Below are 26,287 nucleotides of genomic sequence, written 5' to 3' on the forward strand. Positions count from 1 at the left end.
TTTTACAATTTTAAATGGTTGAAAATCAGAAGAAGGCCAGGTGCAGTGGCACACACCTGGAATCCCAGAGGCTTGGGAGGCTGAGGCAGGAGGATTATGAGTTCAAAAATCAACCTCAGCAACTGAGTGAGGTATTAAGCAACTCAGAGAGACTCTGTCTCTACCTAAAATACAAAAAGGCTGGGGATATGGTTCAGTGGTTAAGTGCCCCTCAGTTCAATCCTTGGTACCAAAATAATAATAATAAAAAAGATGATATTTTGTAACACATGAAAGTTATGTGAATCCAGACCCAGTGGTGCACACCTGTAATCCCTGCTACTCAGGAGGCTGAGGCAGGAGGATTGCAAGTTCAAAGCCAGCCTCCTCAGCAATTTAGTGAGGTCCTAAGCAACTTAGAGAGACCCTATCTCAAAATGAAAAAGATAAAAGAAAAAGGGAGAGCTGGGGATGTGACTCAGTGCTTAAGTACCCCAAGATAAAGGAGATTAGGTGGGACTTCTAAGGAGTGGCAAAACACACCCAGGGGAAGCGGTGGCGGGCTCAGCTCTGTGGCGTTTGCTAAAATTCACACAACAGTGCTCTGCAAGGAGGGGAGCCTTCCTGCATGTAAGTCACATGTGCATGAGCCTAAGCCATGACGTGTACAAGCCTGGGGAGGCTGAGGCAAGAGGACAGCCTGAGCCCCAGAGGGCCCGGCCAGCCTGGGCAGCAGAATCAGACCCTCCTCTTCCTTGTTGAAAGTGGCCAGTATAGGACAATGACCCAGAACAAAGGGATGGAGAGAGGAGGACTAGGGGGTGCCAGGTGCATCGGGCTGACCTCCCATGACCCGGGCACAGGACCATGACTGTGGGTGATAGCAAGTAAGTAACTGTGTTTCAGAATGGCTGGGAGAGAAGGTTCAATGCCCCGACACAGAGAGATCAGTAGCCAATTGCCACCACTGAGCAGTGCCCTGTATACAAGTACTGAAATGCCAACTGTGCCCGTGAGCACACATGGACACCACACATTGATTTTAAAAATGCACACAGTCATGTAAAACTAAAAACAAATCAGAAAAACTAATGTGATTGAAACCAAGATACCAGTATCACCAAGTCAGGTACAGAATATTTCCAACAATGTGAAGATCCCTCCTGTTGTCACTTAGCCACGTCCTTCCCCCTTTTCACCAAGGTTTCATAGATCAACTGACACTTTCAATTGCTGAGTCATATTTTGTGGTATGAATGTATCTCAGTTTGTTCAACTTTTTTAAGGCATTTTAAAATCAGTTTTGGACTATTATAAAGAAATTGCTATGAATATTCATGTTCAGTTTTAAAAAATACATTAGGTAAAAACATTTCTTCCAGGGGCTGCGGTTGTAGCTCAGTGACAGAGCACTTGCCTAGCATGTGTGAGGAACTGGGTTCAATCCTTAGCATTACATAAAAATCAACAAATAATGGGCTGGGGATGTGGCTCAAGCAGTAGCGCGCTCACCTGACGGGCTATTTAAAAAAAAAATCAACAAATAAAATAAAGGCATTTGGTCCATCTACAACTACAAAAAAAAAGTTTCTTTTAAAGCATTTATTTGAATGGGAAATACAGAAATGAAAATTTTAAAAATCATGTTGTACACCTCAAATATATATAATTCGTATTTGTCAATTACATCAACAAGACTGAAAAAAGTTTTAAGACGACAACAGAAAGAAATAAAAATTATCTAAGTAGAACAAGAAAAAAGCAAAAGGAAAGAAAAAAGATAGTACAGAGGGCAACTAGTAGCTTTGAGTAGTTACATAGTATAAAAAAGAGGTCAAGGACTTGAGATGCTACCTCAGGAAACTCGACTACAGAAGCTCAAAGTATAAGAAATGACACAGGTGAATGCAGAGACAAGGGACAGGGCCACCACTGGGGCTGTGCCTGTTGGCCCAGTCACTTGGCTGAGGCAGGAGAATCCTAAGTTTGAGGCCAGCCTGGGCTGCTTATGCCAGAGGAAGCAAAGCAGGACGAACAGCAAGGGCCAGCCCCACAGGACAGGGACCCCCAACTAGGCCCAGCCTGTTCTTGTGACTAAAAGGTTCAGGGGTCACTCCAGTTGAACTGGGCTGATTGGGCTGTGCAAAATAACCACACAAGAGACTCAAATACCTTTTTTCTTTGGGGTCGCTGTGACAGCTCCTCTGACCTTAAGGGTCCATAGGAAGAGAGAGAGAGAAAACACACACACACACACACACACACACACACACACACACACACTGACCACTTTTATTTATTGAGGAGAAGCTATTCAAATGAGGCAAGGGGTCAGGTTTCAGGGGGCTGAGTCTATCTTTATGATGTCCACTGTCAGCAGGTTGACTGACATCTGGGTAGGCCACACCCAAGGGCACAGTAAGAGAAGGGGACACACACAAGGCACTTCCATGGAAGATTCTATCCTAAACAGGGCAAGGGGTTATATTACAAAGTAACAGGTGAGAGTAGCTTCACCCATGGGGCTGTAGCAAGACAAGCCTGGGCAGGAAGACACAAGTCACTTGAACCTTAGAAGAGCTAGGCAGTCTAGCAGCATGGGTGCCTGACACCACATTGCCCAGCAGGGGAGTGTGACTTAGTCACGTGCAAGGTTGGTCTCCCACACCAGCCTCCCCAACGAGGCCAGTAAATGCTCATGTAAACATGGCAGGCGGGCTGGGGATGTGGCTCAAGCGGTAGCGCGCTCACCTGGCATGCGTGCGGCCCAGGTTCGATCCTCAGCACCACATACAAACAAAGATATTGTGTCCACCGAGAACTAAAAAAAAATATATATTAAAAAAATTCTCTCTCACTCTCTCTTTAAAAAAAAAAAAAAACATGGCAGGCAGTGGCAATGTGCTCCACTGCAGGTGGCCTCAGGCCTGTGACCTCCAGGACTCTGAGTTATGTGCTGTAAGTAGATGTATTTACCGCACATCAATCGTACCGCAGTAAAACTGAACACCCACTGCTAGCGCAGGAGCTGGGGTGCAGCTCAGTGGTAGAGCACTTGCTTAGTATGTGGGAGACCCAGGGTTCAATCCCCAGCACAGCCGGTCTCCAGCCCTGGTGGATGGGTGGTGCGTGGTGACTTCCCCCACCCAGAGCAGCTGGCCTCCTGTGAATCCCTCATTCCCCAGCTGGCTGCCGGCTTGGCCCCCAGGCTACAGCTGGCCTTTCCACTCTTCAGGAAGCAAAATGACGTGATGTTGGGGTTGTTTATTCTGCACATTAAACAGATCACCTTCCTCCTCTGGTTGTGGAAACAAAGGCAGAGTCTGACCCTCTGCAGGTCCTCCAGCAGCCAGGACCTGGGTAAACTGTTACTCAGCTTTGCTGGTGAGGGCACCTCTGACGTGCTGGGGTCACCATGGAGGGTGGCAGGCAGCCAGCTCCCTGGCAGGACCCACATTCTTGGAGTCTTCTGCTCTGGCCTCCAAATATTATCTTCAAAACCAGGAAGGCAGCAAGATCCTGCTGGCCTGGGGTTGGGCCTCTGGGGGTCCCTGGCCCACAAGGAACCTTGGGGTTTTCTTTCTTTCCGAGGGAGCTCCCAGGGCACCCAGCCCCTCAGTGGCCATCCCCACCCTCAGGGTTGGCTCCTCGGCCACTTGCTGCTCCCAGCCCCACTGAGCTGCACTGAGCACCACCCCACCCACCCATCTTCTCAGGGCCCCCAGGGTGGCCATGCCGAGGGAGGTGAGAGGCTCCCACTGATGAGAAGCACAGGGGTGCCATTGGAGACAGGGCAGTGGTTCCAGCACCCCCTTATCCTTCTGCTAGCCCTGCAGTCCAGGTGAGGCTCTGAGAGTCTCTGGGCTCCCGTCTCAGCAGAGGGACACCAGGGCAGCTGGGACACCAAGTGGTGCAGCCCAGGCAAGGCCAAGTGGTGCCCCGGTGAGGGAGGCAGACAGAGGGGAGCAGCTTGGACTCCCCACCAGACACCTCTCCCAGAACCTGTGGCCTGCTGGTGGCCCATGTGGCTGGAGCTGCTCTCTCCTCTCCCAGGAATGGGGGCAAGGCCCTCTCGAGCAGGGGGAGGGGGACAAGCCACATGCAGCAGGGACAGCAGCACAACCCCTGCTTCTCCTGGACCTCCCACTGGCCATGCTGCTGCCCCTTTGGTGGCCACCCTCCCAACAGGCATGTGCTGAACCCTGCACCTTGGTCCTGCAGAGCTGCCTTTGCCCCCAGGCCCACCTTTCATCAGGACCGTGGGTGTCTAGGGAGGCAGGACCTACTCAATGTATGCAGAGAGAGAAGCTGAGGAGCGGGGCCCAGGCTTCCTCCTCTGTGCCAGTCTCCCTAGCAGTGACAGCCCCACAGATCCCCACTACCATGCCCACCACACCCCTTTCCAGCATCCATGGGAGTCGACCAAGCAGGGAACCAGCTGCCCCACATTCCACAGTCAGCAACTTGTGCGTGTTCAGAAAGCCCAAGGAGGGGTCGCACACCAGGCCTATCTGCCACTGCCCCTGAAATAGCACCCCAGTCAGCAGCACTCTGGAGGTCGGGGCATGCTGGCTGCCCTGGGACAGCCGCGCCAGTGCCGGGGCTCTTGCCAAGGAGCAGCCACAGCAGGCCTGCTCATTAGCTCTTAATTGTGGCCCGTGCCAGGCCTCCCAGGGCTGTTGCCAGGATTCCACCTGTTGACAAGATGTGGTGTCCCAGAGGGAAGCCACTCTGTGTCGATGGTGCCACTAATGATGCCCTGCCCAACGGCGATTCCCCTTTGCAGACACTTGTCCACGTGTCCTGGGAGGCCGAGCTGCACAGACACTGGGGGGGAACAGGCGCACATCAGGCAACAGGGGAAAGGGCCCATCCAATGCCACCAGCCCCCCCAGTCTTCCAGATTTTGGGAAGGCGGCTGCCTGGCCCCCTCACGACACACACTATGGAAGGGCCCTCCCATGGAGCCTTCCCACCCTTCTGTCCCAACCACCAGCACAGGGTCTGGGCCCAAGATCTATGTGGAAGGGACAGCAGGGGACAAGTGTGGGGTGTCCCCATAACCACTGGGGACCTGACTCACCCAGAATATCCTCAGCATGAGTTGTGAGGAGATCCCCTCATTGGCCACCATGGGAGTCGGCTCTCTGTCACTTTAACAAAATCTCTGAGATAATCACCTAAAAAGAAAACAGGGACTGTTTTGGCTCACAGTCTTAAACAGTTCAGTCCACATGGCCCTATTGCTGGGGGCCTATGGTGTGTGGCACATTATGGTGGGAGGGCAGTGGACGGAGGCCACAGCTTACATGGCTGCCAGGAAGCAGAGAGAGGAGAAGGAGGCCTCCTCCCACCAGGTCCCACCACCTCCCAGCACCATGGGTTGGGGACTGGGCCTGTGGCACATGGCAGACCAACAAAGCAGTCCCTGGCTTGCAAGGTTCCTGGAACAGCTGGCAGGGAGCTGAGTCCCACAGGCAGGAGCAGCTTCACTGACCCAGACCCTGGAGATGCCTGGTGTCTTGCACAGGTGGCCACCCAGGCGGACACTCACAGCCCCTTTCTCCCTCCTTGCCTGTCCCCTGGGTCCCCAATCCAGCACCTCAGGGCACTCTTGCAGTGCCCCACAAGCTAGGCGGGGAGCTTTCATGGGCTTGGCTGCCTCCTGACCTGCGCAAGGTCTTCTCCTCTCCAAATTTTGGGGGACGGGGACTTCAACAGGGGAGTTCCTATTGAATGCTGGAGAAGGCGGTGCTGAAATTGGACACTGGGAAACCTACTGTTTACTTTGGAAAATACAGCTCCCCTTCTGCCCTTCCTGTCTCCCCTGCCCTGGCCAGCCTTCCCTCGGGGTCTTCTAAGCTGTCACAGAGGGCTAGGGATATGGCTCAGTGGTTAAGTGCCCCTGGGTTCAATCCCCAATACAAAAAAAAAAAAGAGTAAGCTGTCACAGAGCCATCACCCTGAAAGACACCTGCCAGTCCTTGCCTCCACCCTGAGCCCCAGCTGGCCTAGAGCCCAGGGGTATTGGCTCCAGACCCTCAGGCAGTATCCTCCAGTTCCTCAGGAGCTGGCTGCATGGTAGTGTCCAGGGTGTATCTGCTGGAACCTGTGGGTGTGGGTTAGAAAAAGGGCCCATGCAAACAGGGACCTGAATCCATCTCTGACAGCAGGTGTTCTGATGAGAGAGAGGGGAGACAGAGGAAAGGAGTCATGCAGAGAGGCAGAGAAGGAGCCATGTGGCTACAGCCTGGGACGCCTGGAGCCACCAGAGTGGGGAGAGGCAGGAAAGACCCTCCCTGGAGGTTGCAGAAGACCCGGCTTGCCCGCACCTGGCTCTCAGAACTCTGGTCTTCACAACTATGAGAGGATGAATCTCTACTGTTCTGAACACCAGTGTGTGGTCATTTATTGTTGCAGCCTTTGGACACTTACCCTGGGGAAGCACACCAACCCACAGGAGGGGCTGGGCAGTACTGGGAGCCCCAGCAGACACCGAGGGGCCTCACTGCTGGTGCTTCCTCCCACCCAACCAAGGCAGGTGTCCCCTTGCCACCTCCAGAGGGAGCCGCAGCCAGAGCACCAGGGCCAGCCCAGGAAGGGGTGCATGCCCGGGGTCCTCCCTCTGCCCTGACATGTGTCAACCCTGGAATCCCCAGGGTCTGGTTTAGGGACTTGCACAAAGCTCATGGTGAACACTCATTAATGATGATGATGAAACAGTTTGCAAAACAGGAGTCCAGGGACTCAGAGGCCTGATGTGGCACCAGGGTGCAGGGAGGAGAGGCAACCTAAGACCTGCAAGGAGTCACAAACCCACCGAGCAGCAGCAGAACCCAGCCTGGGGTGGGGGGGGTCAGAAATACCTGGTCCTATTTTCTGAATCAGAAACTGGCTCTGAGCTGAGGATTTAGCCCAGCAGTAGAGCACCTGCCTAGCTTGTGTGAGGCCCTGGGTTTGACCCCTGTATTGCCAAACAAAACCAAACAAGAAACAACAACAAAAAAACTCAAACTGGCTATGTTGGCCATCCATATACTCCTTCAAGGGTGACAGGCTGGTGTCTTGAGACTGGACATCCTGGGAGTTACTTTGGAGTTGCCTCCAAATTGCATGCTTTCTTGATCAGCTTTATTGAAATATAAACTCACACACCATGCAATTAGCCTATTTAAAGTGCACAATTAGGGCTGGGGATGTGGCTCAAGCGGTAGCGCGCTCGCCTGGCATGCGTGCGGCCCGGGTTCGATCCTCAGCACCACATACAAACAAAGATGTTGTGTCCGCCAAATACTAAAAAATAAATATTAAAATTCTCTCTCTCACTCTCTCTTTAAAAATAAAAATAAAAATAAAATGCACAATTAAGCCGGATGTGGTGGCATAAACCTGTGATCCCAGAGACTCAGGAGGCTAAGGTAGGAGGATTGCAAGTTCAAGGCCAGTCTGGGCAACTTAGCAAGATCCTGTCTCAAAACAAAATTTTTATGTAGGGCTGAGGATATAGGTCAGTTGGTAGAGTGCTTGCCTTGCATGCACAAGGCCATGGGTTCAATCCCCAGCACAACACATGCACAAAAAAAAAGAGTGTAAAATGTTTATGTAAAGGCTGGCATGTATGGGGCTGGGGCTGGGGCTGGGGCTCAGCGGTAGAGTGCTTGCCTAGCACATGCAAGGCCCTGGATTCGCTCCTCAGCACCACATAAAAATAAATAAATAAGGGCTCGGTTTGTGGCTCAGTGGTAGAACGCTCGCCTAGTATGCATGAGGCACTGGGTTTGATCCTCAGCACCAGATAAATGTAAAATAAAGATAATGTGTCCACCTAAAACTAAAAAATAAATTTAAAAAATAAATAAAATAAAGGTATTGTGTCCAAATACAACTAAAAAATAAATATATTTTTTTTTTAAAGACTGGCATATGGCTCAGAGAAGGCGAGGACTCACACAACCTGCACCTTTTGGGACTGATCCTCTGTGGCCACAAGTTCTCATGGTTTGCCTATGCTGACGCACATCAGAACTTCCATCCTTCTCATGGCTTCATGCCATTCCATTGTCTGGAAGATCCCATCATCTGCAGGTGGCACCCCGGTCACATCCACCTTTGTTCCATTTGTGTTTGACTTGGACTTGGGTCTGTGGAGAGGGGGAGATAGACTGAACCCTCCTTGAATTTCAACACATCAGACTCTCTCCTAGCACTGGGAGAAACCCCAAGCAGACTACATAGCCCACACTCGTGCTAAGAGATCCTCAAATCTCAATGGCACCTGCCACTCACACTCCTGATCCATTCCAAGGCATTTCAGTGACACTTAGTTTGCATTCTCCTTCTCAAAATTGGAGGACTTCTTCAGACTTGGGGCCCAGGGTACCCAGGGACAAGTGTGGCCTGGAAGCCCACCTGAAAGCCTCTTGCTGCTGAGGAGAAAGCCCCACTGGGCTGGGGGAGCAGCTGTGGGGCTCAGGGAGGCCACCAGTCCTGGACCTGAAAGTGGAGTCGTAGACAGGCAATAGTTGCCAAGCAGAGCCCAGTGGGACAACTGTGGGACTCAGAATCCAGACCCCAGGAAGAAGGAAGAAATGTGGGATTACCAGGGATGATCTAGGGCCAAGCCTGCCATAGACCCACCAGGTCAGTCCAAGCATCTGGGGATAAGCCAGATTCAATGCCTGGAGTTTTCTGGAAAGTCCCAATAAAAACTGGTCACTAAATGTGTAACTGGACATGATATGGTTTATTAAGGCTTCACAATTGAGACCAGCGACCTATAAATCATTTTTTCTTTCTTTCCTTTTTGCAGTGCTGGAGATGGAATTCAGGGCGACCTGCTAGCCAAGTGCTCTACTCTCAGCTACACACTAGCACTCAGGCTAAAAATTCTTATGGAAAAGAAATGGGGTTTCCTCAGGTTGATCTCCAAAATACCAGTAACTGGGTCCTGGAGGTCTGTAGAATCAAACTGCTGGGAATCAAGCCACCAGAGCCCGAGGGAGGGACTACTGCTCCCTACCTGTGGATTTTCCGCACTGCCTGAATCTCAGTCAACAGAAGCTGGGCACACATTGTGTTTCTGGTGTCGCCTTGGTTCTTGAGCACATCAGTGAGCACAGCACACAGCAAGGCCGCGCCTCTGGGCACTCTCAGGCCCACACCTGGCTGGCAGGTAAGCAGAACATAAGTAGATAAATGAAGTGAGGAACCCCTCCAGTTCTTTGCGAAGCCAAAGAGACTATGGCGCCAGAGCTGCATTGTCCTTGATCTACATTGCCAAGAGCGCCGCAGCCAGAGAAGGCGCAGAGAATGGAAGCCTGGAACTTTGGGCTCTGAACATCCGCGAGCCAGGGCGCGAGAGCCGCTGCACTGGGCCCGCCAGCAGAGGGCGCGCACCGCCCGCCGCAGAACAGACACGCATGCACCGAGCGGGGCGCTTTCCGGCAGCGAGGCGGAACTCTACGTTGCTTCGCGCCACTTGACGACACCTGCGCGCGGCGCCGGGCGGTAGCGCGGCAGTCATGGCGTCGCCCTTCAGCGGGGCGCTGCAGCTGACCGACCTGGACGACTTCATCGGGCCGTCCCAGGTGGGCAGGCAGGCCGCCCGCTTACGTGGAATAGAGATCGGGCTCTCACAGGCGGCTCGCGTGGGACGGGCTGCCGGTGTCGGCCGTGGGGCGGCCCACTGGGGCAGGACGGGATATCCCGGACGGTGTCGGGGAACGGCCCACAGTCTACGGCGGGGGACAAGAGTGTCAAGGGTGCAGTTCACTAGGGCACATGGGGGAACCAGACAGACAGCAATGGGTGTCAAGAACGGCCCACTTGGAGCCCAGAGGAGGGACCGGCTGCACCAGGCTGGAAGCTGGTGCCCATATCTGGCAGGGCCTGCCTGTAACTGCCAGGGCTCTGCACAGCCAAAGCTGAAAAGCACCACCCCAGATTAACCGAGCGGGGCTGGTCTACAGGGCAGGCAAGATGAGCTGCAGCCGCCTCCCGTGAGGTGGGAAGGAAGTGGCCACTATGGTTTTGGAATCGCAAGACAGAACTCAAGGAGACGGGAGAGCCAGACTTGCTTCCAGGGCTATGTGGAGTGGTGACCAACAGATGTCACCAAGGGAAGCATTCCTTGGTTCCCTCAGTAGCCATTAACTTTGACCTCTTCTTGGTGGCTGCACCACTGTCTGCTCTTGGGTCAAAGGTCAGGAATGGATGTCCCTGCAGATGGGCAGTTTGCAGGCCTAGTTGGTGCTGGCCTTCATACTGATCCACACTTGTGGAGTGAGTGACCTTGATGTTAGACTCCAGTGCCTAGTGCAGAGGAGGGCAGCCTGGGACAGCCTCAGTAGCAGGAAGATGGTGGGTCCATCCTGTCCTGGGCAGAGCCTTGTACCATGGGGCCAGCCATTCTTGAGGCTCAGCTACCTCAGGAGCTCCTTCACAGAACAGGTTTGGGATCTCTTCCTGGTATAGGATTGCATCAAGCCTGTGAAAGTGGATAAGAGGCCTGGAAGTGGTGTGGCCAGGATCCACATCGAGGATGATGGGAGTTACTTCCAAGTTAATCAGGTAAGGCATGGAGCCCCACCACAGTCCAGCTGCATGGGCTGAAGCATGTTTTCTCTGCTTCATCCAGTTGCAATGTGGTAACCTTGAGACTTTCCACATTCTGCCAGTCATTTCATATTGGTCTGTTCACTGACTGCTGGGGCACCAGGTCAGAGTACTTGGGGAGCAGACTGGGTGCCCAGGCTGAGCAGCAGGACTGATTTGTTCTACAGACATGGTGGGTCCTGCTGCCCTCTCCTAAGTTCTAGGATGAGATCTTGGAGCCTGCCTACTTGCTCTTTTACCAAGTGAACACGAGTTCCCAATGCTATAGTATTAAGACTGACCCCAACCACCTGCCATTTGGGCTTCAAAACTACATTCACAGGGCTAGAGTTGTGACTCAGTGGCAGAGCACTTGCCCAGCATGTGTGAGGCACTGGGTTAGATTCTCAGCACCACATATAAACAAACAAAATAAAGGTCCATTGACAAATAAATAAGTAAATATACATACGTGTGTGTGTGTGTGTGTGTGTGTGTGTATGTGTATGTATATATATATAAACAAACTAAACTCACCACTGGGCTGAGAAATGATGCTCTGTCTGCCTGGCCAGGAATCCTCCCTGAATGGGAACCTTTCTTGGTTCATGGTGTGGGGTGTGCAGATGCCTGTGATGAGCAGTATCACATGGTCACAAGAAAGCTGACTTTTGCTCTTTGCAGGATGGTGACTCAAGGCATGCCATGGCTGGGGCTGGTGCAGCTGAGAGGGCCTGATTCTTTCAAGGGTTCCATAAGTGAAGGGACCCAGGGAAGGTGCTGGGCACTCATGGGCACTGCTGTCCAGAGCTGTGGCTATTGATTTGAAGGAGCACTGCAGCCTCCCTTGGCACATCACAGCCCAGGCCTGTGGGTTCTTAGCTTTTCAGTGTGGGCTAATCTCAGATGTGGCTGCAGCACAGCACACAGACCTAGTGGGAGGTAGCTCAAAGGACCTCCAGTTCAGAACCTCACCCCTGAAGCTCTCCTGTCTCCAGCTCAAACCAGGCTCATGTCTGTAAGGGGGAGTCAGGGGCTTTAGCTGGGATCATCTTGATTGGAAAACCCATTGAATACCCTCCTAGAGGACCAGCCTGAACACCAGCATCTCGAGGCTCTACCTCTGTCTGGCCGAGCCAGCTCTTGGCATTACCTCCTTCTTTTAGAGCCTATTCCCACAGGCCTACACATGCACAGCAGGGCCAGCATCCCCTCCAGCAGGCAAGTCTACTGCTTTTGTGCTGACTGAACGCAAGCAAGCCCTATTCATACAAGTTTGATGTGCTAGTTGAGTTTGTCCCAAAAGTTGAGTTTGATGTCAGTGTGAAAACTTAGAATGTGTACTAGTATTTTGTGTAACATTTTTTAATTTTAAAAAATATGTTAAATTTTTAATATTTTAATTTTTAAAAATATTGAGTGGCAGGGCTGGGCATGTGACTCAGGGATTGAGTGCTTGCCTAGCACGTACAAAGCCCTAGATTTAATCTCCAGGACCACAGAAAGTAAATGAAAATAAAAATCGAGTGGCACCCAACTAGACACCATGTTGGCTGCCAGTGTGTTGTAAGCAGAAGAGCACAGGCCCCTGTGGGATCTGCGCTCCTGAGAGGAGCCCTGCAAGGGGACCGTTGTCCTAGGTCCATGCCCCTTCTACAGGATGGTGGGACCCAGAAGCTAGCAAAAGCCAGGGTCTCACTGAACGACTGCCTGGCATGTAGTGGCTGTGTCACCTCGGCAGAGACTGTGCTTATCACCCAGCAGAGCCATGAGGAGCTGCGGAAGGTTCTAGATGCTAACAAGGTAAGTGGTACAGATTGGCCCAGCAGCCCAGGGCATATTTCTTCAGGGGCAGCTCACCTCGTGCCACTTGTCCTTCCTTCAGGTGACTCCCATATCTCTTGGGTCTTGCCATGCTCTGAGATGCCAGGCCCTAGCTCTCTCCTGAATGTACCCCCATGTGCTGGGCTCCACTGGGGCAGCAGGCTCTCTCCAGAACCATTGGCATCTGGCTTGACAGGCTGGGAGCTGGATCTTACAAACCTGCAGAGTAAGTGCCTCTCCCCGCCTTGCAGACTGCAGCACCCAGTGAGCAGCGGCTGGTTGTCATTTCTGTCTCACCCCAGTCCAGAGCATCGCTGGCTGCAAGGTTTCAGCTAAATCCTACAGACACTGCCAGGAAATTAACTTCATTCTTTAAAAAAATAGGTAGGTGTGGAACCTTGGGTGAATACCATGGCCCCAAACATGGGTGTTGAGCATGGGGATGCTTCCCACTTCCAAGTCACAATCACTCAGCCCTAAACTCAGACACTTGATGTGTTCCCAGTGGGACTTCATCTTGAGGTTGCTTGACAGTGGAGAGCAGCAGCTCTTTTTTCTTTTAAGATGTTGATGGCCCTCTATTTATTTACGTATTAACTTATTTTTAGTTGTAGTTGGACACAATAGCTTTATTTTATTTATTTTTATATGGTGCTAAGGATTGAACCCAGGGCCTCACATGTGCTGGGTGAGTGCTCCACCGCTCAGCCCCAGCCCCTGGACCTTTATTTTATTCATTAAGTGGTGCTGAGAATCCAGCGCTCCACCACTGAGCCACAGCCCCACACACGGTAGGCACTCATTCCACCGCTGAGCCACAACCCCAGCCCCTGGACCTTCATTTTATTCATTTATTTATATGCAGTGCTGAGAATCTAGCCCGATGCCTCACACAATAGGCAAACACTCTACCATTGAGCCACAGCCCAGCCCACCTCTTTTTTTTGTTGTTGTTCCAGAAATTAAAGCCAGAGGCATTTATCCCCTGAGCCACATCCCCAGCCCTTTTCATTTTTTGAGACAGGGTTTTGCTAAGTTGCTAAGGCTGGTTTTGAACTCACAACCCTCCTGCCTCAGCCTCCCACACGTGTGGCCACTGTGCCTGGTGGGGAGCAACACCTCTGAAGAGCAGCCATCTGCTCCGACTTGCACTCTTCCCAGACGAGGAACTCACCACCCTGTGTGTTTCTTACCTGTTGCTCTGAAGGCACACATTCCAGGGCTGTGTTGGACACTGGTCAGCCACATCCAGACTTGGTTGGTCACTGGGCTAGGGGAGGAAATGAGTATCCTGAGAGCCCCTGGCTAGATTGGGGTGCTAGTGCCAGAGTGGCCAGCACCCCCACCCTAGTGGGAAGTGAAAGGGGGTGTTCACAGGCCCCTTTCACAGAATGTTCCTTTACCTGGTAGACAGGCTAATGCCTGGTCGTCCTCCCATGACCAGGGGGGTCTCTCACCAGAAACTTGCTGACACTGGCCCTATCTGGCTGTCCTGGTCCCTCAGACCCTGGGGAAGCTGGCCTAGGGCTGCGCCTGGTCCAATGGAAGATGGAAATCAGTATGGCACCATCCAAGAAAACACATTCAAAGATTTTTCCTTCTGGATCCTGGCGGGGAGGGTGCAGTAAGTCAGAAGGGCAGCCCTTTACTGGAGTCAAACAGGTTTCTGCAGGAGTTTAGTTGATGGGTTTAGAGCAAGCAGGTACAATTGCCCAGAATCTCACTGTGACTAAGTGGCATTCACCTGGGACTTCTGCACAGTCTGGGGGGATGGGGAACAGTGGGCAACAGCCCAGGAGGAGATGGTCCCTTGGAGCTGGCTGTGTAAAAAAGATGTTTGGACATACTGCTATGAGGACCTGGGAAGAGGTGGAGCACTAGGAATTGTCCAGGAGCCTGAGCCCTGCTCCAGTGTGAGAAAGCCAAACCTTAGAAATCAAACAGGAGGGCTGGGGATGTGGCTCAAGCGGTAGCGCACTCTCCTGGCATGCATGCGGCCCGGGTTCCATCCTCAGCACCACATACAAAGATGTTGTGTCCGCCGAAAACTAAAAAATATTTAAAAAAAAAAAAATCAAACAGGAACCAGGTATGGTGGCACACGCCTGTAATCCCAGCAGCTAGGGAGGCTGAAGCAGGAGGATCACAGGTTCAAGGCCAGCCCCAGCAACTTAGTGAGGTCTTGAGTAACTTAGTGAGACCTTGTCTCAAAATGAAAAATAAAAAGGGTGGTGATGTTACTCAGTGGCTAAGCACCCCTGGGTTCAATCCCCAGTACAAAAAAATAAATAAATAAACAGGAGTTCACTGCAGTGGGAGATGCATCACAGGAAGTTGTCCCCTGGCCCCAGGCAGCACCTGGCTTATCCCAATGGCACAGGCTGTTCCGTGCTTCCTGGGGCTGCAGTAGAAGCAACTGGTGCCGCTGGGGGCAGTGCCCTATTTTTGGGGATGTGAATAGTGCTGCCCCTGCTGTGGCCAGCACCAGAAGGGTCACCCATGGCTGGTGCCAGCTGTGGTGGGGGTCAAGCTTGTGCCTTTTTTCCAGGGGCGCACTTCGTCTTCGACACTGCCTTCTCAAGGAACTTGAGCCTCCTTGAGAGCCAGCGAGAGTTCGTGCGGCGATTCCGAGATCGAGCCAACTCCAGAGTGGCCTTGCCTGTGCTGGCTTCTGCCTGCCCAGGTGTGTTCATGGTTGTGCAGGTGGCAAGGTTCCAAATCATGTGGTTAAAAGCTGACCATACCAGCAGCAAGGCTCAGGACCTGGAGAGCAGGTGGGGAGGCAGAGCTCTTGGACCAGTCAGTACCTCAGGCCTCTTGGAGGAGGCGCCCCATCAGGAAAATGCCTGCAGTCTCTCCCCTTCTGTGGCCTGGAGGCTGGTACTCCTGGTGACAGGGGTGACAGAATGGGAATGCTATCTTTGCTGCGGTCACTTTTTGTACAAGTTGGTCTACCCCCTGAGTGTTGCATCGCTGTCAAGCAGAGAGGCACTCTGTGAGCCACCCAGGCCTGCCCTGTGCCCAACTGAGACCTGTTGGTTCTGCCGGCACAGGCTGGATCTGCTATGCTGAGAAGACCCATGGCAGCTTCATCCTCCCCTACATCAGCACGGCCCGGTCCCCACAGCAGGTCATGGGCTCCCTGGTCAAGGACTTCTTCGCCCAACAGCAGGTAACAGCCTTAGGTCGTGTAGGGCAGCACGCTGGAGAGTGGCAGCTGTGACCCTGGCATTGGTGGCCCTGGCTCCAGTCACTGTGGCTGTGGCCATGTACCCTCTGGAGGCATTTGGGGTCATAAGCATTAATGTCAGCTGCCTATGAAGGTACTCTTCACTCACCTAGAGGTGGCCCAGCCCCTCGGGAGCAAGAGGCCTAAGCCAGGCTGCAATCAGGTGACCTCCACAGGCTGCTGGGTAAACAAGGGCACCTGCTGAGCCATGAGGACTCCAAACTGGTGCCACTGGCCCACAGGAGGCGAGGAGCCTACACTTCTCCTGACCTTAGTCCTGTGCTATGCTGCTTCTGCACGGACACAGGCTTCCTTGAAGTCTGTGTGTGGTGCTGGAATCGAAACCCAGGCCTCATGCATGCTAGGCAAGTGCTCTGGTGCCAAGTCAGGTTCCTGGCCCTCAGATCTCCTGCACCACAACCTGCTTTTTCTGTTGACCCCAGAACCATGAAGGCTGAGGCCTCTTCCTCTGCTGGAGCTGGGTGCTGCAGGACCTGTGGCGTCCACTGCAGGGCCACGGCATCAGTGAGGAGGCTGCTGGGAAGCAGTGCCAGCCTGAAGGGCTGTTCAAGGCCAGCTGCATGGCCACCTCTCACCTCGTTTGTCACAGAGCGAGCTGTAGTCAGGTGGGACCAAGTTTCTCTCCTCCTGTAGCGCCTGGCCCCCGACAAGGTGTACCATGTCACAGTGATGCCCTGCTACGACAAAAAGCTGGAGGCCTCCAGGCCCGACTTCTATAGCCAGGAGCACCAGGCTCGAGATGTGGACTGCGTCCTCACTACAGGTATTGTCCGCACCCAGGAGGCAGGGCATTCTCAGCTGACCCCTCTGGGACACCTGCAGCCCTTGGGCCTGGGGTTCCTTGTTGGCTTGAGTGGGTCTGGGGGTTGTGGAAAGGCTCCAGTTCAGCCTTCTGACTCACATGTGCTCCCCATTTCTGAGTTGAGAAGTCTCAGAGTCTCTCAAGTACTAGCAAGACGGGAAAATGAACTGCCCAGGAGGCTGGGCAGACAGCACTAGACCAGCACAGTTACCTGGTTCACCTTATGCCACCCTGAGGGAATGAGGCAGCCATGAGGGTCTTTAGAGGGGTCATCCTTTCCCACCACTGGCTGGGTGAATATGTGGGCCTGCTGGGGCCAAGATGCAGCTGCCAGGCATGCGGGCAGCTTGAGGTTCGAGCGGTTGGAGCACCCGTGCTGTGGTCCCACACAGGAGAAGTCCTCGAGCTGCTGGAAGAGGAGGGGGTCTCGCTCTCAGAGCTGGAGCCAGCCCCTCTGGATGGCCTGTAAGTCAGCAGAGGGAACCAGGCTGCCGTGGGGTGGGCAGTGCCTCTCCTTCCCTCCCATGGCCTGCCCCAGGCCTGAGAGGCACATCCCAACTTGGAGAGGCCTGAGCTCCCCGGGACAGTGTCAGACACACCAGGGGCCCTGGGGTCATTCCAAGACGTTCCTTTGTGCCCAGGACTTGTTTCCCACCTAGAAAAGCTTGAACACAGCTGTGCTGAGGCCCTGCTCTCCTCACCCACACTGACCTGCCCCTTCCACAGGTCCAGCAGCACATCTGCTGAGGAGCCCATCAGCCACCGGGGTGGGGGCTCAGGGGGCTACCTGGAGCATGTGTTCCGGCATGCAGCAAGAGAGCTCTTTGGAGTCCATGTGGATGAGGTCACCTACAGGCCTTTGAGGTCAGTGGGGTGGCCTGGGGCACCAGGACAGGATAGCCATAAAGCTCCTAGACTGGTGCCTCCCCAGCCCTGGGTCCTCTTGGTGGGCTTGGTGGTAGACCCTGGAGCACTGGGCACAAGTGGGGGCCTCAGTTTCCCCCTTAGCAAAGATCCTGAGCCCAAGGCTGCTGTCCTCAGGACAGGTGGATACCAGTGACACCTGCATCTGGGAGGGAGGGCAAGGCTAGGTCCTCCCTTGCCATGCCTCAAGACCAGCCTTAGGAAAGGGGACTCGCATTTCACAGGTGAGGAGACAGACCTGGGAGAGGTTAAGGTCACCTGTTGGACTTCTGGTTGGAGGGAGCACTCCACTCGTTCTACCCTCTCTCCCCTGCCCAGGAGCAGGGGGTGGAAGTGCTGAGTTCCCCTATCCCAGCAGGGCCCCTGTGTGTGTACAGGAGCCTGGTGTTGGTGGTGCATATAGTCTCTCCCATCCTCAGGAACAGGGACTTCCAGGAGGTGACCCTGGAGAGGGAGGGCCAGGTGCTGCTACACTTTGCCACTGCCTATGGCTTCCGCAACATCCAGAACCTGGTCCAGAAGCTCAAGCGAGGCCGCTGCCCCTACCATTATGTGGAGGTCATGGCCTGCCCCTCAGGTGCACCTCCCGGCAGGAGATGGCAGGGGCGGGGGCTGCTGGGATGGAGTTGGCAGCACCCCTCCAGCGCTGGAGGAGGTGAGTGGGGAGAGGGTGTGCACTTTGACCCCACCTGACACTCTTGTGACCATAACCTGTTCTGCACAGGATGCCTGAATGGTGGAGGCCAACTCAAGGCCCTGGACATGTCCAGCAAAGACCTTCTCCAGCAGGTGGAGAGCCTGTATAGCATGGTCAGGGTGGAGACACCTGAGGATGTGCCTGGGGTCCAGGAGCTGTACCAGCAGTGGCTGCAGGGTGAGAGCTCAGAGCGGGCCAGCCGCCTGCTGCACACCCAGTACCATGCCATAGAGAAGCCCAGCTCGGGCCTGAGCATCAGGTGGTAGGAGGCCTCGAGGTCTGCTGGGGCCAGCGCCCAGCAGCACAGCCTCTCACCTCAGACCCCAGGGCTCTCCCAGAAACAAAAGGAGCTGTACGGTGTGTTAGAGCCCATGTTAAAGTGGGTTCCAGATACACACAGGATTTCGTGGTCTGGAAATGTGACCTGTGCCTGCACACCCCGGGCTCTGTACTGGCTTTGCAGGTAGGGTGAGGGGTGGAAGACGAGGCTGAAGGTTCTCTGAAGTTTGGGACTCTCTTCCACTGGCCCTTCTATGGACATTGCCTTTCCTGGCCATGGTGGCTCTATAGTGAGGGGCTCCGGAGTTCCTGCAGGTGCTATCCCTGAAGTCTGGAATCACCTGGAAGCCACAGGGCAGGGGGCAGGTGACGACTAGTAGTGTCAAGTATGGGGACTGCTGCAGGAAAGGACATCTGGACTCCTGAAACTAGGGTTACAGAGTGTGGGCCTAAGGTCAGCTCTGTATCTTAGGCTGCATCCCTGCACAAGTCTTCCCTGGCCATCATGCCGCCATGGCTGGGTTCCTGCCAGGCCCGTCTCTGACCCAGTTTCACCTCTGATAAAGGACATGCCCAGCACGTCTGGAATCACTGCTGTCTTGGAGCGTCTGTGCCCCAAAGGGCCTCTCAGAGATTTATTCACTGAGCAGAACCCAGGCAGGACTGCTCAGGCACAGACAGGTGTGTGGCTGCACAGAGGTCCTGCAGTCTACCTCCAGGAGCAGTGGAGGAGAGTACCACTTGCTGATCCTCGAAGGCTGGGCATACAGCCAGGCAGGTCCACAGAGGCCACCCTTGTGTGGGTCCAGGCAGACTGAGAGTCGTGGGAGGAGCAACATGGAGTTGAGTGGGCCCTGGGTGGCTCACTTCTGGTGGCCCAAGAGCCCCCACTGCAGTGCAAGGAGTGCCCGGGCCTGTGGCTGTGGTGGCTCCATAGCCTGCTGGAAGCAAGCCCGCTCCCTGCACAGCACCTCCAGGACCTCGGCTGGGGCCACTTTGCCTGTGAACTTGCGTACCGCCTCTTCTCTGTAGGGGAGGGGCACAGTGGGGAATGGCTGGACACTAGGCTACCCATGGGGGTGGGAAGGGACAGGGCACTGGATGGATGACAGGACGATACTTAATGTGGGCCTCTCCTGGTGCCAGGGACACTCAGCCCAATTAATGGCCCCCAGACACCTTAACTAACCAAATGGCTGCCAAGGAGGTCCCAGGGAAGGCAGGCTGGCATTGCCAGCTGGTTCCACAGGGAGATGCCTCCCAGGCTGCCTTAATGACTGTAGCTCAAGCCCCACCCATGGGGAGGCCCCAGACATGGCCATACTCACGCCACCCTCAGGAAGGGGTTGTACAGCAGCTCCTCGCCCAGGGTGGATGGCACAGTGGGCACATCGTCCTCATCTCTTTTCTGCAGCGACCATAGGCCCTTGTCATAACCAGGCTTTTCCTGACAGTCCCAGCCTGCTTGGCTGTGGCCACAGGGCCACATATCCCATGCGAAGCCAGCAGTGGCCACCAAGGCTAATCGTGCTGACCCTGGGGATTCTCCTGCAGCCAAACTCAAAAGAGAGCACATGCTCTCCCCACTGCACATCCCTCCCATTAAGGGGCAAGAAGTGGCCTACCTGGGCCCAAGACAGTTTGGCTCTCACGTGGTCATTGTGGGGCTCCACTGTGTGTGCAAACTCCAGGTTGCACAGTGTGTGCTCGTGGCCACAGAACACCTTCTGGAGAAAGGGCATTCAGTGTGCAGAGCACTACTGCAGGCAGAGGTGGGAGGCGCTCAGGACCTGGCCTTAGGCCCACCATCTGGACCCGGACAGGGCATGAGGGTTCCCAGAGGAAGCACAGCACTAAGCAGGGTCTGGACCCCACGCACCGTCTGTGGGGGCAGGGTGCCAAGGGTCTCTGTCAGACTCTGGTACATCTGCTGGGCAGTGCCTTCCAAGTGCCAGCCACAGCCAGCCACGGACAGTGCGTCCCCTGTGGGAGGAGGGTAGGTAAGAGGAGATGGGAAGCCTGGTCAGAGAAGATGACAGGGTGACCTCTGGGCTGTGGGTACCGGAGAAGAGGGCAGGCGGGTCCAGGCTTTCATCCTCCCAAAGGAAGTAGCTCATGTGGCCAGAGGTATGGCCAGGCGTCAGGAGGCAGCGCACATGGATGGCCCCAAACTGCAGAGGGGCAAGCGGACCTGTGAGGGCGGGTCAGGGGTGGGTCGTCCCTTCCCGCATTTCCCATGTGGCATACTCAGTACTCACCCGTAGTTCCTCCTCATGTACCAGCATGCGGGTCAGCCCACAGATGCGTTCGTCCCCGCCCATCACCACCATCCCCGGTTGTAGCCGCGCCAGCTCCACATTGCCCCGAGCGTGGTCCCTGTGGACCCGCAGTAAAGCAGTTACCTCTGGTCAGGGAAAGGCGTCTTTAAGCCTCCGTACGCCCAACCTGCACTCACCAGTGGTGGTGGGTGGTTAGCACCGTGGTCAAAGACACTCCCTCTCGGCCTGCGATCTCCAGCAGCTGAAAGGAATAAAGTCATAGTGATTTGGACGTCTGGGTGAGCTGCTCCCTCCATACTGCACCGCCGCAAGTACCTAGGACAGCGCAGAGGAGGGGCTGTATCCTGCATACAATTAGCGGGCGCCCCGCTATACAAGGGCAGTTAAGCACTGGATAAAGGACACGCGTGCCAAGGCAGCCCTAACTTAGGAAGCCCCAAGATCATCTGGAGACCAGAGATCGAAGAAGAGGATGGGACAGTCTGCTCCAGCCAGGGTGGGGGATTTGGCGTGTAGTACTCAAGGCTGCCTAGACCTTCAATGGTGTTCCTGCCACCCCCGACCGTCCCTTACCCTCTTGGGCACCGCCACATCCACAGCCACAGCCTCTCGCGTGTCCTCCTCGATGACCAGGTACATGTAGTTATCCTCAAGCACAGGAATGACCTTGACTTTCATCGTGGCAGAACTCAGCCACCCCACGCCTCCTCCAAAAGAAGGCCCCCACAGCCTACTGAGCCCTTCTGGGCAAGACGGGGACACGGACAGACACACAAGCGCGCGCGCAGAAGGTGCAAAGAGCCCTGCTTCAGGAACTCCTGAAGATCCGCGTGCAGGTTCTAGGCGGCCTCGTTGGGGCCCCGCCTTCCGCTCGCAGCCCCGCCTCCCAACGGGCCCTGCCCCTAGTCCGCAGGCCACGCCTCCTCCCACCATCCCGCCCTGTAGCCACAGAGGGACCCCACACTCCAGACAGGTGGTCCCGAAAACCCCTCACGACACCTGTGCAGATGGCCTGGAGGACGCTCGACTGACCGACGGAGGCAGGGCCTTAGGCCCAGAGGGAGCCTGTCGTTCTACCGGCGGCTGGCCTTCACTGCCCGGCCAGGGACTGATGCTGGCTGGAGGGAACGCGCATGCGCAGTGGAGCGTGGTTCCGGACACTTGCCGCCTGCTCACAGAAACCTTCCCTGCGCAAGCTTTCCGAGACTGCTACCAGTATTGGAATGTCCGCACCCTTCCTCTCAGGCTAGGGGTGGGGAGGGCTGTATAGCTTATTTACCAGCCTATCCCAAGTTTCGGCCAGCACCTGGAGGTACATAGAAGGCATCTATCTGAAGAGTGTACGAAGCACTAGCCAGACGCGGTGGTGCACAGCTGTAATCCCTGCTGCTCAGGAGGCTGAGGCAGGAGAATCGCGAGTTCAAAGCCAGCCTCAGCAAAAAAGAGGCGCTAAGCAACTCAGTGAAACCCGGATGTGGCTCAGTGGTTGAGTGCCCCTGAGTTCAATCCCGGGTACTAAAAAAAAAAAAAAGAAAGAAAGAAAAGTGCACGAACCAGGTGCAGTGGCCAGTGTCTGTAATCCCAGCGCCTCAGGAGGTTGAGGCAGGAGGTTTGGGGGTTCAAAGCCAGCCTCAGCAACTGTATCTAAATAAAATATTTTAAAAGGGTTGAGGATGTAGCTCAGTGGTTAAGCAGCCCTGGGTGGGTTCAATCCTCAGCACCACATAAAAATTAATTAATTAAAGATATTTTTTAAAAAATAAACTGTCGAATCCACATGGTAGGATAGGACATTCCTCGTAAGCACAGCAGTATCAGCAACTGCATTTTTAGTTTCCATATACCGGATCCAGATGAATGCCCTGGGTGTTGGTCTGCATTTCCCAAATGAGGAAATGGCCCAGAAAGGAGCCGACACCATAATTGTAAGGAACCAGGTTCCCCGGTCCTTCCTCCTAACCGCCAAACTGCCTTGCCCTGTGGGCGTAACTCTGGCATCTCCAAGACCAACAGAGGCCTTGGCAACGCTGACACTCTGTGGAGCAACAGCCACCAGGCAGCCATCCTAGAGCAGGTCTGGGGGCCAAGTGCAGCAGGCTGGAATTCCTGCTGCCTATGGAGTGGGTGGCAGCCCCAGGGCCCAAGCAGAGGGCCCCTCCTCGAGCCTTGGAGAATGTGAGTCCTCCTAGGACACTGCTGCAGCTGTGGCCACCACCCTGACATCAGTTGGGTCCTTCATCTCCCTCAGAGGCCGGGGTGGGGGACCCTGCACCCTGGGTCTGGTCCTGGCCAGGGAAGGGCTGCCCCAGCTCAGCAGGGTTGGCATGTCAGATGACCCTATCAGCCCAGGGGCCGCAGCCCAGACCTGAAACCCACCTGGACATGGGGTGAATGGTGCCTCCCTAGGCTGTGCCCCAAGCAGAAGCCTGGCTGCCAGGAGTCTCTTGTGCCACCTCAGCCTGGGCCACCAGCCTGGAGGGAGAGCTTCCGTCAGATCTGGAGCTGAGCGAGGAACAGCGGCTACAGGTGGGGATGGGGCCCCAAGGTATTGGCAGAAGCAGGGCAGCAGGGTCTCACAGGCAGCACTCTTATCCTGGCCACACACAGATCTCCAAGGAGCTGGTCGACCTTCAGATTGCAACTCATCGCCTGCAGGAGCAGCACGAGGCTGAAGTCTTCCAGCTGAAGAGGGAGGTGAGCAGCTGTAGAAGCCCAGGTGTGCCAGATGATCACACCAGGGCAGGTGGTGCCTGGGAGTGCACACACATTCAGTATCGCCCTGTCCTTTGTATACCGTCTGCTCACCGTGATGACCCACAGGTCCTTCGGCTGGAGAGCCGGGTGCTGGAGCTGGAGGTGCGTGGAGATCATATCAGCCAGGGACATGTGGACCCAGCAGAGGTCAACCCAGCACAGAAGTTCAATCAAGAAACCCAGGGGCCCAGACACTCTGCCCACCACAGCCACCAGGTCACCCTGACCACAGGAAGAGCCCAGGTGGGTGAGGCTGTTGGGGGCCTACTCAGGCACATTTGAGATGGGACCTGCTCACCCACTCCTCACCCCTGCCTTCTCACCCATGCAGGTGCAACCCAAGGATGTCCTGATCCCTAAGCCATTGAAACTGGAGAATAGTGTGAGCACTCTGTAGCCTAACCTGGGAATGCTCTGGGGTTCTCCCAGCCCAGGGTGGGAATGGGACCCAGAGCTTGAGGTCTCAGGCAGCCAGCTCTTGTGTGCCCTACAGCTGCTGGGAACCCAGGAGCTTCGGGGTGAAGTGAAGTGGGTGCTGGAACATCACAGGGCCCTGCAGCAGACACTGGAGACACGGGTGTGAGTGGCCACCTCTCCTGGGTCTGGGAGGGCCTGTCAGGGCACAATACTCACAGCAGCCATTCCCAAGGGGCTGAGGAACCCCTCACCCTGGCCTGGCTGAGCTTCACATCATTAGCAGGGCAGCCCTGGGCCAGCAGCTGCAGGGAGCACAAGAGGAAGCCAGGGCAGCTGGACAGCGGCTAGCTGCACAAGCAGTGGTGAGCATCACCCCCCACACCCTGTGTGCTTCGAGATCCAGCAGTAGGTGTCCTCCAAGTGCAGCAAGGTCCCTCCCTCACCCCCAGATGCTGTCCACCTGCCAGGGCCAGCTCCGACAGGCCCAGGTTGAGAACGCCCGGTTGCAGCTGCAACTGAAGAAGCTGAATGAGGAGTATGCCCTCCGGCTGCAGCGCTGCGCCCGAGAGGCAGTGGTGAGCACCAGACCAGGGGTCCTGTGGTGGAGAGGGGAGGCCTGTGAGTCCCAGGAAGCCCACATCTAGTCTGGGCATGCTGGACAGCTTCAGGGAGACCCTAGGGATGGGATTGGGCCCAACCAGGTCACCCTGCCAGCTCCAGCCCAGCCCCCAAACCTAGCTCCCCCTAGTGCTGCCCCAGCATCAACTCACCTTCTCTAGGGATATGCAGATGGTGCAAGCCAGGCTGCCCTTCAGACTTTCCTGGAGGCCACTCTGCAGGACATCCGGGCAGCACACCACAGTCGTGAGCAACAGCTGGCCCGGGCTGCTAGGGCCTACCGAAAGCACCTGGCTGATCTGAGCCGTAGGCATGAGGAGCTGCTGGCCACACACAGGTGGGCCCCACTCTCATCTGGGCACTTGGGGTGGTACGGCCCTACATGACCCCACGTATGGCTCAGTGTGCAGCAGGAGCAGCTGCAGGCACTGGCAGACCCAGACAGGACAACTGGGACCCTCAAGGCTACCTTTACTACAGCCACAGACCTGAAGCCACTGTCTGTGCCCCTGGCCACTGAGCTCAGCCACCTGCAGAAGGATGAGGTGAGCTCCTCTCCCTGCTAGCTCACACTGTCTAGGGGCACAGAGCTCCAGAACTGACCCCAGCCTCATCCCAGGCTCAACAAAGCCCCAGCCCCAGGGCCTCAATGGCCTGCCTCCTTCAGCCAACCAAGGGATCCTTTATAGCACAGCCAGCTCAGGATGCTGCCCTTGTGCCCACAAAAGGGACCTGGTGAAGCCTCCTCCCAGGAGACCTCAGAGCCACTGTGAGTGCCCTCCTGTGGGTGAGTGGGGAGAGGGCAGATCATACAACACTGAAGCAGAGCTTTCTGCCAGTCTAAAGTGAACAAAATGGCTGGTCTCTGGCCCAGGGTCTTCCAGTTTGTACAGGGGAAGTAAGGTGGCTGCTAGGCCAAGGGCCAATGTGTGAAGAGGGCCCTGCCAGGAGAGAGGCCAACCTTGAATGCAGAAGACAGGGAGAGCCCATCTGAGGGAGGACCATTTCAGCTGATACCTGGAGGACCCAGGATAAAGACAGGCTGGGAGCAGGTTGCCTGGTGACCTGGCCAGCCCTTGCCTCTAGACCTCTACCTCCCCAGCTATACAGTGGGCAGGGCTCTTGAGGTAGTACTTCCCAGGGTTTGGAGAACAAAACACCCAATGGGTTAACATCGCAGTAGACTGGGGTCACCATCTGAGCTTGCCCATGGCTTACCATTCCCTGAGTGGCCATTGGGCCCCTCATGCACAGGAGCTCCAAGGCCAGTCAGGGTACGGTGTCCCAAATCACTCCAATAAGTTCCAGGTCAGCCCTCAAGACTGCCTCTTCTCCCCTCTCACAGGAGCCTGGATACCAACTCCTGGGCCCAGATCTGCCAGAAGCTCCAGGACTTCTCCCGAGGCACTCAGGTAGTGGGTAGGGCTGGAAAGGGCCCCTCTGCACACTCTGCCCTGGCTTAAGGCTCATGCTCCTCCCAGGCAGAGCTGGAACGTGAGCGAGCACAGCTGCTGGTGCGGGCCACCAAGGCTGAAGAGCAGCTTTCAGAGCTGCAGGAGTATGTGGACCAGCACCTGGGAAGGTGAGCTGAATGGGAGAGAACCTTAGTCTGGGTGGGGGAAGATACCATAGTCAGGTAGATGATTTTAACCTGATTCCTCTGAGCAGGTATAAGCAGGAAATCCTGAGGCTGAGGAAGCTGGTGGGTGCAGGGGACCCCTGGAAAGCGGGAACCACACCTCCAGCCAATCCCTAACATCCAAGGACACAGCCGGCCTTCTGAGGAGCACAGAGCAGACCCCTTCGTAGCCAGCAATGGAGGTTCCCCCACACCCCAGTCATCCCTGCACCCCACAACCCCACTATCCACA

At 55.3% G+C, this 26,287-nt stretch overlaps 3 protein-coding genes across 4 annotated transcripts; 2 read left to right on the top strand and 1 right to left on the bottom strand.

Moving 5' to 3' along the window:
• Positions 1-9,477: 9,477 nt before the first annotated feature.
• Positions 9,478-18,936, top strand: Ciao3 (cytosolic iron-sulfur assembly component 3). 2 transcript variants are annotated; one of them, XM_071605809.1, is made up of 11 exons: positions 9,478-9,566; positions 10,453-10,548; positions 12,213-12,375; positions 12,648-12,780; positions 14,945-15,079; positions 15,450-15,568; positions 16,280-16,409; positions 16,841-16,913; positions 17,175-17,312; positions 17,792-17,949; positions 18,097-18,936. In XM_071605809.1, exons 2-11 carry the CDS (start codon positions 10,520-10,522, stop codon positions 18,333-18,335), a joined length of 1,317 nt encoding a protein of 438 aa, XP_071461910.1. In that variant the 5' UTR covers positions 9,478-9,566; positions 10,453-10,519; the 3' UTR covers positions 18,336-18,936. The 2 variants fall into 2 exon arrangements, with proteins under 2 accessions (XP_071461910.1, XP_027796521.1); XM_027940720.2 differs by having other exon boundaries at positions 9,480-9,566; positions 12,232-12,375.
• A 175-nt stretch (positions 18,937-19,111) lies between these two features.
• Haghl (hydroxyacylglutathione hydrolase like) lies at positions 19,112-21,484 on the bottom strand. Its single transcript, XM_027940721.2, has 8 exons — positions 21,201-21,484; positions 20,804-20,868; positions 20,607-20,724; positions 20,411-20,519; positions 20,228-20,331; positions 19,974-20,075; positions 19,677-19,756; positions 19,112-19,374 (listed from the first exon to the last, which is right to left on the bottom strand). The coding sequence occupies exons 1-8, from the start codon at positions 21,303-21,305 to the stop codon at positions 19,212-19,214; spliced, it is 846 nt and encodes a 281-aa protein (XP_027796522.2). The 5' UTR covers positions 21,306-21,484; the 3' UTR covers positions 19,112-19,211.
• A 1,258-nt stretch (positions 21,485-22,742) lies between these two features.
• On the top strand, positions 22,743-26,199 carry Ccdc78 (coiled-coil domain containing 78). Its single transcript, XM_071605757.1, is given in 14 exon segments — positions 22,743-22,802; positions 23,034-23,153; positions 23,235-23,321; positions 23,448-23,624; positions 23,713-23,763; positions 23,875-23,960; positions 24,082-24,160; positions 24,266-24,373; positions 24,578-24,753; positions 24,862-24,961; positions 25,106-25,185; positions 25,762-25,828; positions 25,898-25,998; positions 26,085-26,199. Coding segments are annotated over 14 exon segments (1,407 nt in total).
• Positions 26,200-26,287: the final 88 nt, after the last annotated feature.

Source organism: Marmota flaviventris, chromosome 19, assembly GCF_047511675.1.
Source record: "Marmota flaviventris isolate mMarFla1 chromosome 19, mMarFla1.hap1, whole genome shotgun sequence".
NCBI classification, from domain to species: domain Eukaryota; kingdom Metazoa; phylum Chordata; class Mammalia; order Rodentia; family Sciuridae; genus Marmota; species Marmota flaviventris.

Excerpts from the sequence above, each read along its gene's own strand:
- Ciao3 (XM_027940720.2), top strand. The coding sequence starts at position 9,501 with ATGGCGTCGCCCTTCAGCGGGGCGCTGCAGCTGACCGACCTGGACGAC. Across the intron at positions 12,376-12,647 it reads AGGTTCTAGATGCTAACAAG|ACTGCAGCACCCAGTGAGCA; the intron begins GTAAGTGGTACA and ends CCCGCCTTGCAG. Across the intron at positions 12,781-14,944 it reads TTCATTCTTTAAAAAAATAG|GGGCGCACTTCGTCTTCGAC; the intron begins GTAGGTGTGGAA and ends CCTTTTTTCCAG.
- Haghl (XM_027940721.2), bottom strand. The coding sequence starts at position 21,305 with ATGAAAGTCAAGGTCATTCCTGTGCTTGAGGATAACTACATGTACCTG. Across the intron at positions 20,520-20,606 it reads TACATGAGGAGGAACTACGG|TTTGGGGCCATCCATGTGCG; the intron begins GTGAGTACTGAG and ends GCCCCTCTGCAG. Across the intron at positions 19,375-19,676 it reads AACCCCTTCCTGAGGGTGGC|AGAAGAGGCGGTACGCAAGT; the intron begins GTGAGTATGGCC and ends CCTCCCCTACAG.